Raw genomic sequence first — 11,602 nt, 5'->3', positions numbered from 1 at the left:
TTTGTCTACGACATTGCCACCTACAACTCTTGTTCCTGTCTTCACCATTTCAGTTGTTCAACTTCAGTCAGATTTGATTGACAGTTCATTCACAAATACGTCCATGAGGGGGAATTCCCCAGTTTCAGGGTTGAGCATATCATTCAGAAAACAAGTTGTCCCGGAAAGTCCCTCAAACAAACTCCAGGGGCAGTCAGGGGTCCGTGCGCCCCCCTGGAACTGTTCCGTGAACATAAAACTGGCAAATCTGCATGAAAATAAAACATTTAATATTCGCGCGGCCCGCATAGTTAACATGGCCTGGCGTTGTCTTTCTAAACTTAGCCCCCAACGCGATTTTTATAGAAGCGTCAAGATATGGTCTTTCTACAATTCCATTTAATATCTGATACGACTGTTGAATTGTACAGTTAGTATCAACTAACGAGTCTCGTCTGTGACAAACTGGCCTTGGATCAATCCTGGGCATTGTAATCTTATAAAACTAGGTAATATTAGTCTACATATCGCGACAGGAAAACTTTCGTGATGAGTAGATTAATTTTTGAACATTACAAAGTTATCAATAAGATTTGGCAAAGCAAAAAATTTGATCGTGGGCCGGATGAAATGACCTCGCTGTAGTTTGGTGGCCCCTGCTTTAAACCTACAGCACTATCAGAAGTTGTGGATGAAACACAAACCTTTCCGCTCTGTACAGATATTTTGCTTCCCCAGTCAATCTGAACATCAATATGAAGACATAACCACTTCCAGCTACACCATGGCAAATTCCCGGACCTTTCTTTAACAATCCTTTTCTCCACACGGTGTCAGCAAGGAGTTTGCACACATTCAGATATTTTTCATTCCTTCCAAATGTTATGTAGGCTCGAGCGAACATGTAAATAACACCTGGAAACAAAACAGACTCTTTGTAAATCAGAGGTTTAATCTCTGGTGAAATTTTGTCAAATACCAACTACAGGTACACAACAACATTATCTAAACAAACTCTACTAACTTAGGTCACTATACATGGATTCAAAAAGAACTTTAATCCAAAAAATAACTGTCAGAGAACCATGTGTAAATGCAACTTGTGTTGTCAACCTGCACTGATGATCACAATGGTAATGAAACTTTTAAATGAGACATATTCTACACACACAAGCTCCCTGGAAGCTATGTTTTTAATTAGGCTCTACAAAAGTTTAGTAAGATTTTTTGTAGGAGAAATTGAGTACAGAAATTGAATACAACAATTGCGTTGCTATGTGTTCTTTCACCAGGAGAAATAAACCCAAATCTGATGCATCGGTTGACGAAATAAAGAAGTTAATTTAACTGACCTGCAGCACCGTGGCACCAATGTACAAGATACTTTTCATGACTGGAAGGTGTAAGAGCTTCTTCTAAATCAGTTGCAATGTTTCCTTCCTTCAAACAATGATCAAGCAAAAAATCCACAGAGGTTTTGATTAAATCCTGAGCACTAGGGTTTCTGTGCAGAAGTGAAGGGAAACTCAACAGAACCTGAAGAATCCCAGCAATGCCATGACCAGAGCCTGGAAAAAAATAAAAATAGCTTATGACCACCCAAACAGTTGAAGCTTATAACCACCCTTTATTTGTTATTGTATGTTTTAGATTAAGCGAGCAACAGTAAAACTATATGTTATTGTAGTGACTTGTAATGAATTGGGGTAAAATTTTGATGTTATTGTGAGGGACAAGTGTTACTCTCAGTTTGTTAATTCAATGCATCTTTTCTTGAATCTACTATAAACTAGGGAAGGGCCAAAACTGCAAATGATCTGTTTGGTTGAGCCGTAAGCATTCCACATTAATGCTCGGTGCTTGGCAGAGCACGCTCAACTCCATGCTAGTTTTGTAGCTTGCCAAGGTCCCTTACGTCAACACTGGTTTATAAAGCTGTAAACACCCCAGAAATACATGTTTTTCACCATCTAATACTTTTAATAAACAATCATTTTGGTTCTGGGATACTGTTTGGAACACTGAATATGCAAATGCACTACTCGGGTCTGTTTGTGCAACTGCTCGGTCAAGTACTGAGCATCAAAAACAGCGATGCTCGGTACCGAGTACTCAGGTTCTGACTTGGCCAATCCTTATTATAAATGCATAAAAACTCATCATGATTTTCAGCTAATTTTTACATTGCTTATACCCAAACACTGTGTTCCATAGTAGGAATACATCAGTGGAATATTTCCATCGAACTGCAACCGAGATCGAAGCCTCACTCCAGATTCCAAAGTTTTTTCAAATATATGTTGGAGTTGTTTTGGTGGAAGAATTTCAGTTTGAAGATCTCGTTCCAAAAGCAAAACTCCAATCAAGTAACCAGCTCTAAACAATATTAAGACTTGAATTAAAAAAGGACTTAACAAATCTGCTGAAAACATGTAAACAGCTTTGATATTCTGTTAACATTGCAGAAGCCAGAGAAAAAAAATGTAAAATATTTTATATCAAAGTTTTAAGAAATTTGAATAAATACCCATGTGCATTTTCAGCAAAATTAGTATTTTGGCAGCTAAGCTATCAAGTCCTATAATTGTAAAAGTAATTCAACATGTTGATTCCAAACCCTTGGGCAGTCACGTGCTTTTGCTTGACAAATTCAATTTGTCACAAGCTACATTTTTCTGAAAACATTTTGTACCTTCCTACAAATAATTCGTCGCATCCATTTTCAAGAAAATCCACAATTTCACACTGGGATGCCAAAGCCCTATAAGCTTGCAAGTATTCCTCTGATTTCTATAAATTATTTAAAAGTTATTGCCAAACAAATTGTTGTTAAATTGTAAGTTGCACTTTAATTTAGGAATTAATTTGAGTTTGAGGTATAAATTTACCTGATTTAAAATACAGTAATCCTTATTACAGGCGCTGAGTTTTACAATAATGCAATGTGCTGGACGTAAAATATGCAGTCACTAATGTGAGCAACCATAAGAGCTCACTCAAAGCCCAAAAAACTTCCAATAAAATGCAATGTTCATCAAAATCTTAAAAAATAGAATTTTTGAAATACGGTGGTGCTACCTGCCACTGCCTATTCAGCGCCTGCAATCCTGTTACTATAACTATGAACAATATCACCTGTGGTTCTCCAGTTTTCTTGTAAATAAGTGCTGCAACAGCATAAACTCCTCCATTTTGCAACAGAAATGACACTTGATTCCTTGGTCTGCAAATTTAGATAATTTGTCATTACTGCAAAATTTGTTGACAAATTTATACAAACATAAACCGGGTTTGTTAATTATCCATGATTACTAGTTGATAAGCAGTGGCCTTGTAACAACTGTGATAGTTGTAATGTAGTGGATTTACACATTTTATTCACGAAAATATAAAATCCCCAGTTTAAACCAATAAAGGTCATGTTTAGTTTAATGTCAGGAATGAACAGCTTATTGACAAATAACACAAACTTGTCATGTTATTTATGCACAAGCTTCGAAAAACTACACACAGACATTAAAGGTGGTTTGAACAAAACCTTGTTTCCAGTGAAATATATGCAGTTTGTCGGTCATTTAATGAACGCACTTTATTGAATCAAAGTTATTTCCAAATAACCAACAACTGTAACCTTGTGTTCTTTCGTGAGCAGTGGTGAAGTGCAGCAGAAATGTAGGACTTTGCTGATTCGAGGAAACTTTGTGATTGTTCTGGGAAATGCCCACACTTGACGAGATAGTAGAGAGCGTATGCTACCCCGGCACAGCCTAAATATAAACCTGCAACAAAAATACTATTTATGTTGTCCCAGGAAATGGTTTATACAACTTTCAAAATAATCAAATTTCAACAAAGTAGTATTTTTTATTACCCAATGCTAAAATTGTCTAAAGGTAGCAACAAAAAGAAGACATTTTTTTTCACTAACCTCCATCGCAATTTTTTTCATCTGGTTTAAAGTTTTTCAATATTTTCTTGATGTGAGTAAAAATTCTGGATTTGAAAAGTTCCGGAGAAATATCGACGACACCTTCATCACTGAACGTGTTCTCAAAATATCGAGACATTGTTTCAGACCTAATTTAATGTTAAACCTAATTGTCCTGCATCTAAATACAAAAAATCTTGGTATTTGCAAGTTAGGCAATATACATGCACAAGATAATAGCACAAAAACAAAGCATCAAAATTGGCAGATTATAAAAAAGCAAATACAGTGAAACCTACTTTGAACTTTTGGATAATATTAGTTTTTAAAAACAGCACATGCAACAATAATTATAGTCACCAAAAATTAAGTGCACTCCTCATACATAAATATAAAACGGATAACTGATTTGTAAACTTGTTAAAAGACAGTTTTTTTGAAACATAGGCCCACCATAAACTATTGCACCTACAACATATATTTATAATATATTAACTATCATCAACATACATACAGTCGCTAAAAATGGCTTTTTAATATTATCATCAAACAAAGTATAAAAAACACAATCATGTGACAGATAATCAACACAACAGTAAGATCTACGGCTCTTTTTTTCTTCTAACTTTGGATAGCATATTTCACTCAATGCCGACAATGGTATGAGCGCCGTGATTTCGTCCAGAATTCTGTCAAACATGAAACTTATTACAAACTATGGAGGTATTTGTTTCGAATTGTGTCTTATACTATTGTACATGAGTGAAGGCATTACTAAGTTACAACCCACAAAACAAACATCACTTTAGTAAAAAACAGACCAAAGTTCTGCAACAATTATGACCTTTTTTGACTAAAAATTATTTTTACTTTTTCTTACATAGGGCTGCCACAGCCTAACAAAAAATACGGTCAAGCCAGTTACTGAAAAAACTTTTTCCCACCAACTGCTGTAGTTTTCTGGTCAGCTTCTGTTTCCCTTGTGATGTGATTTGGCAATCTCTCACATGAAGAGTGGAAATGTTGTGGAGACATTGAATAAAAGAAGAAACACTCTGATCACCGAGATCATTTCCGCTTAGACGAAGTTCATCAAGCTGCATACACAAAAAGTTAACTAGAAAGGTGGCTTTCTGATATACTTTCATTTTATATATTCTATATCCTATTTACCAACTAACATCTGTCCAAATTTGAATACATTTGAAGCATTCTTTCCTAACCAAACAAGGGTTACAAAGCAGTGTTGGACAAAAAAAATTCGGACAAAAACAATATGTGGCTCCTTCAGGGAAGGGGACCAATAATAAATAACCAATCAAAAAAAATGTATTGGCAGCTGAGGCTATGGGCAAGTACAAAAGGGAACACTTGCCACCCAGAACCTAAAATTGACATTTTTTGTCGAAATACCTGATGAGGTTTACAATGTCCACCCCATTTACAATTCCGCTACAGACATTGGTTCCGCGACCCCTGCCGTGATTCACATCATAAATACAACACAGTTTTACTGCATATAATTTAAGCCTATATTTGTATAATTACTCAATATACTAATCCATCCATTTAAATGTATGTCAAAATTTGCCACCATTGGCCGAGGTTGTTACTTACAGGGACTGGGAGGTTCTTCGCTTTGCTTGCAAGGGATGAAATTGCCTGGAAGTTCACACCACATTCCTCCAAGCCAAGCTCCTTAACTTTGCCAACTGCATGGAACAGTTTCTTTGCTCCTTCAACTCCAATTTCATTCAGACTCATATCAAGACGGTCCAACTAAAAACAAAGCAAATAATTAAAACAAATTTCACAGCAGCTTAATCTCGATGGAATTTAATTCATCCCATTTTGAAATATTTTCAAGTAATTTAATTTTGTATGGCTCATGTTCATTGTATCACATGGTAGCTTTTATTTGAAATTTACATAAAATCTCTTTAATTCATAGCCTCTTTTTTGTATACATGAACATTAATTCACAACTGGGATCAGCCGTGAAGCGTCTATGCAGACCAGTGCTCACGACACACTCATATATAAATCACAGTATGCCAGGCCTATTAAAGGTGTTATACCGAGTCTGCTGGTCACCAAGCATTTACCATTATATGGCAAGGCATAGGCTAGAGCAGTGGTTCTCAAACTTTTTAAGCAAAGAACTAAAATCTTCTGCCGCGGCACACTTCGCAGGTAACCATAACAAAAGTTGTTCAAAGAATGTTATTTTCAACTTTATTATGATGGGTAGGCCTAAGGATGCTTTTCATTTCCAGTAACTAAAGTATACGAGCTTTGAAACTTTATTATGCACACCAGTATTTCGTCATGGTTTTATTTCGCGGCACACTTGGAAATCTCTCATGGCACACTAGTGTGCCGCGGCACACAGTTTGAGAATCACTGGGCTAGAGAAATCTAACTTGCGGTGGGATTCGAACCCATAACTGTTTTTTGTGTATTACCCCTTTGGGATGATTAAGGAGACCATCAGCGACATGAACGGCTCCTTGCTTGTCCACCCCACACAACATCATGTCAAGGTTTCGAAGTTGTGGCAAACATTGCATCAGCAACTTGGCTCCATCAGAACCAATCGCGCTGTAACTCACGTCCAATGTGACAATCTACATGAACAAGAAGCATTAATCTATGGCTATTAAATATTGCATGATAGTAGTGATGGGCAGTAGGGATGGGCCAAAATTGCAAATGTTCTGTTTGGTCGAGCACCGAGCATCTCACGTTAATGCTCGGTGCTCGGCCGAGTACGCTCGGTGCATTATGACGTCAGAAAAAATCCCCTTTCTACGTTTTAGCTCTACAAGGCCTCTTACGTCACCAGCGGTGTATTAAGCTGTTACAGGCCTCAGAAGTACACGTTTTTCCACAATCTAATACATTTGAAAAATCATTTGCTTTTGTTCATAGACACCCTTTCGAACACTAGTTACTTATGTTAGCAGGGCATGAATATGCAAATTTAATGCTCGGGTCAGTTTGCGCAACTGCTCGGCCGAGCACCGAGCATCAAAAACAGCGATGCTCGGTACCGAGTACTCGGGTTCTGGCTCGGCTCGGCGCATCCCTAATGGGCAGTACCAAGTCAGAACCTGAGTATTCATTACTGAGCATTGCTGTTTTTAATGCTGTGTGCTCAAACAAACAGAACATTTGCAGTTTTGGCCCATCCCTACATAATGTGGCATGTTATTACATGGTAAACAGTTATAATGGATATAGATATGCGTTGTGAAAATTGTAATTTTGCAGACTTTCAAATGCATCGGCGGTTAGAGCTATTCGGGTTGGGGTGAGGGTTTGTAATTGAAATTACACTGCAATCTGGTCTCATTTACCGTTAAACTAAATTTAAACGAAAGATGTACTAACCTCCTGCGTGCGGGAAAAGGCTTTGGAGAAAACATCTAAACTATTTCCCAGAAACTTTGTGTGCGTGAGAAGCACAGATTGGAAGCGCTTCGGTTGATTTCCTTCCATTAGATACAAGAAACTGGTGGCATCCGAGGGAAACAGCACAGATTCGATATCTTGCTGTCCGGAAAAGTTGAATTTCTCCAACATGTAATCCACAAGAGTATCGCGGAAGTCGTCACGATTGATTTCTTTGCACCACGACCAAACATGCAGAAGTGAATCTTGACTTCTCATGTCGATTTGACGATAGTCGTCACTTTGCATCGGCTGTTGTTGCTCAAGCATCTGATTCACCAAAACACACTTCAGAAAATCAAGCTTATCTTCAACAAAACCCTGACAATCCTGCTGCAGAATATCATTTAAAACTTCAATTGTGTTTGGATTGAGTAATCCAAAAACCAGTTTCACAATGTCATCATTGGCAGGGTCACGAATTTTGTTAAATTCCCGTTCAAAATCAGCACTGGGCAGCATAATCAAGTAAAGTGATGCGAAGAAATCTTGCATGATTAAATGCACGAAGCACCTCAGCTTTTCTCCATTCATTATTTTCCACATAACTTTTGGGCCAATTTTAATCATTGAGTTGAGAAAGGCTTGTTGTATTTCATCTGTAACCCCAGCATCTTTGAAGTGCTTATCAGAAAATAAGACTTCTCCGTCAACAAGCCCTTTCCATGCCAGCTTTAGGATGCCTGTGAGATCCTTAACATCAATGTCGCGGAGATGTTCTGATTTTAGGTAACAACTTACCACAACGAGCAGCACATGGGTAACGGTTTTGAGATTTTCTGCCAAAGCGGCACCACCCGAAAGAGCCGAGCAGATCATTATGCACCATACAGGTACGTAGCACATTGCCTGCAAATCTGGGAACTGTTTCATCCAAGCTTTCACCTTATTCCAGTAGATCCCACATATCTGACGTCCAAGAGCTTCTTGTGCGTCAACATCCAATCCTAAAACCTGAAAGGTCGTTGAAGGTCGAATATCGTAATGTATCGCATGAGCATGTTGTGGTCGGCTTGTCCATAGCTTCTTAATTCCACACAAGATGTTGCCGCTCATGATGTTTTTGAGCAAACAGTCGATTGGATAAGATGCGTTGTAACAACATTTTGGTGCTTTTTCTGAGAAATTGCAAACACTTGCTTCATCGACGCCATCAAGAATCAAGAGGAACTTTTCAGGGCTTGTTTGCAGCAAATCAAGCATTTGTTTCCGTTCTGCATCAGAAAAAGATGCACCCATTGTCGCATACTTCAACAGAAAATCAACAAGTGTTGTCTTTTCCCTGAAGTTAACATCTCTAAGCTGAATGAAAATGACATGCTGGGATTCAAGATTGCAGGAATCAGCTGTTTTGGCAACTTCTTCTGCTACTGTAGTTTTGCCGATTCCAGCTTGTCCTGTTATCAGAACACTTCCACATTTGCTGGAAATAAACTTGCTTCTACCTTGGTCAGATGCGGTTTGCCGCTCAGCAAGATGTTCTATGTTTTCCAATGCTTTAGGAAATATCTGCGAGACATTTATGTCACCACGACAGTCACCGTAAATCTTTTTTCGTTCGGCTCTTGTGCTTTGCGACGACATCTGTCTCACAGTTTGTGGCTGAGAAGAAATTTGCATATTCACACACTGAAGTTTGCGTTCTAGGAAATGAAGTGAAGTTTGCCGGTACGAGATTTTGTTCAGGTGCTCAGAAAGTGCACTGTTCAATTTGGATTCTAAAAAGAAGTAGAGTCTGTGATTTGCAGAGTTTTACAGAATCTTACAGAATGCGTAATGTTCAATTTATTTTTTGATACAACAACTGACTTTTCCAAATTGTATTTTAAAACACTCCAAAACCTATTTACAGATTTCCCAATTTTAAATACTTAGGGCACATGTGGTCAAGCTGAGCGCTTTTGTATTGTTTGTTTTTTCATGAAAATTATCATCTTTATTTCTAGGCACTTTAAACAAAATAAATAAATATTAATTGATTATTCTCAAAGCAGTTGAACTTACCAAAGTTTGAAATGTCCACACCAGGGCTTTCAGCTTGACTGCTGGATCTATCAAAATTTACTGCAAAAATATGTTGACATTTAGGTGATTTTCATAAATAGAAATTAAAGGTATCTATGCCATAACACTACTGATACTTAAAAGACTACCCAGCCCAGCATATATGAAAATGCATAATATATATTTTCATACAAGTCCGGTTTTAGAAATTCTTTCACTTATCGAAAGAGTTTGTAATTTTCAAGTATTGCACTTTTAGCAGAAAACAAACCTGTCATGTTGTTGATTGTTGGTGATGACAAACTGAGTTGGTTTGTTGAGCTGGTTGACGATGGTAAAGTCACTTTAAAATAAAATATTTATGTTACATGACAAATATGGTGACTGCAAAATCGGTGGTACTAAATACCGCATGTGGCCGCATGTTACCGCATGTGACTGCATGTGGCCGCATGTGACCGCATGGTATACCGCATGTGACCGCATGTTATCACACGGCAGGAATCTGTGAAGGACTTAAATATGCTTTTACGAAAAAGCGCTGACGGTTAGAGCTATTCGGGTTGGGTGAAGGTTTGAAATTAAAATCAATCTAGAATCTGGTCTATTTTACCCCTGATGGGGCTGGAATTCTTACATTTCACATAACATGGTGTATTTTAAGAGGAATCACATGCGGTCACATGCGGCCACATGCAGTATTTAGTACCACCCCTGCAAAATGATGTGGCCAATACTTACATTCCCTGCATGACTCTGTGCTGGTTTGCCATTGCCTAAAAAACAGATTTATTATAAAATGTTAGTTTATCATTCACTTTACTTGAAATTTATTTTAAGCTTAAATCTTACATTAAGGTGAAAAATAGAAAGGTAAAAAAAAATTGATTTTGTAATCATTTTTAGCTCATCAAATCAAAGGTAATATTTGTCACAAAATATCTTGGTTTTCTTACCCAAGTGTCACATTGTCCACTCTAAGCTGACTGTAATCATCAAAAATACTTCCAAACTGGATCAGTAAGCCTTCGAATAAAGACTGCAACTTTTCTTTCAACAGGCGATTATTGTTGTCGGATTTTATTTTGTTTGCATCGTCACCTTGAACTTCAACAATTGCCGTCAGAATACCAGAAGTCAGGTTTGTGGAATTTAATATCATGGAATGAATAAAAGCACCGGGATAGCTTTGTAGCAAACACCAAGTGAGCGCTGCCGGTAAACCACCATGAAGGATAATTTGTTGAGGTGCGAATACACAACTGTTCAACGGCGTTGCGTTTACATGGAAAGTGACGTTTTGGTCACTTGAAGGTTGTATGTTTAAATTCCCAACACAGTTTGAAACTTGCAGAGTTAGTTTAGTGGAATGATAAAGATCTCTATTTGCTCTCCGCGCCCGTCGTGGCATTTTGTCATCGTCAAGTTGACAAGAAAACAAAGAAATTTTTGGTCCACAACAAAGGCAGAACCAACTAGTTTAACATCCTAGGTTCAAATTCGGAACAAAATATTACAGATTCTTACACGGCCCCAATTCAAAACTTAAAAGAACAATATTTCGTCTCTTGAAATTTCCAGCATTTTTTTCGGGCTCCTCTAAAATACGCAATCTACGCAATCTGCTTATAAAACGTATGCAACCTTTAAAAAATGTTGACGGTTAGGGCTTTTAGGGTCTGGGTGAGGGTTTATAATAAAAATAACACTATGATTTAGTTTTAGATGTCCAGTTTGGGCTTAATATTCTCATATGTGTTGAGAGTGGTACTAAACACTGTATGGTACCGCATGTTAACACTTGTAGAGAAAATTAGACCTGAAAGGCATCTGAAATTAAATTATAAAGTTAATTGTATCACAAACCGTCACCCTGACCCTAATAGCACTAACCGTCAACATCTTAGTTAGTTTTTGTTAGTAGCTTGCGTAGATTGCGTAGATTGCGTAGATTGCGTAGATTGCGTAGATTGCGTAGATTGCGTAGATTGCGTAGATTGCGTAGATTGCGTAGATTGCGTAGATTGCGTATTTTAGAGTGGCCCATTTTTTTCTTGAACAACTTGTTGCGATTGGTCCTGAAGAAGTCTGCACCAGTAGGGAATTTCCCGATCTTACGCATCAATGCACACATGGTTTGATTTAATATCACAAATTAAGAAAGCATGTAAGTCCACAAATACAATTGTTAAAAACTATTTTGGCCGATTGCCTGCTATATAATAATTGCATCTAAAT

The 11,602-nt window shown here is 37.6% G+C and overlaps 2 protein-coding genes across 2 annotated transcripts; both read right to left on the bottom strand.

Annotated features, from left to right (window-relative positions):
* Positions 1-63: 63 nt before the first annotated feature.
* On the bottom strand, positions 64-4,090 carry LOC145204020 (lanC-like protein 3). The gene is made up of 8 exons (XM_080076421.1): positions 3,908-4,090; positions 3,611-3,758; positions 3,115-3,202; positions 2,672-2,769; positions 2,174-2,355; positions 1,332-1,547; positions 684-894; positions 64-247 (listed from the first exon to the last, which is right to left on the bottom strand). Exons 1-8 carry the CDS (start codon positions 4,044-4,046, stop codon positions 64-66), a joined length of 1,266 nt encoding a protein of 421 aa, XP_079932547.1. The 5' UTR covers positions 4,047-4,090.
* Positions 4,088-11,306, bottom strand: LOC145204016 (NACHT, LRR and PYD domains-containing protein 12-like). The gene is made up of 9 exons (XM_080076417.1): positions 10,321-11,306; positions 10,106-10,140; positions 9,636-9,707; positions 9,365-9,424; positions 7,301-9,078; positions 6,373-6,534; positions 5,525-5,686; positions 4,852-5,004; positions 4,088-4,596 (listed from the first exon to the last, which is right to left on the bottom strand). The coding sequence occupies exons 1-9, from the start codon at positions 10,773-10,775 to the stop codon at positions 4,549-4,551; spliced, it is 2,925 nt and encodes a 974-aa protein (XP_079932543.1). The 5' UTR covers positions 10,776-11,306; the 3' UTR covers positions 4,088-4,548.
* Between the last annotated feature and the right edge of the window lie 296 nt (positions 11,307-11,602).

Source organism: Phallusia mammillata, chromosome 8 (assembly GCF_965637545.1).
Source record: "Phallusia mammillata chromosome 8, kaPhaMamm4.hap1.1, whole genome shotgun sequence".
Classification (NCBI taxonomy): domain Eukaryota; kingdom Metazoa; phylum Chordata; class Ascidiacea; order Phlebobranchia; family Ascidiidae; genus Phallusia; species Phallusia mammillata.
The sequence above is the reverse complement of the archived record's forward strand: the minus strand, read 5'-3'. Positions and strand labels throughout refer to the sequence as shown.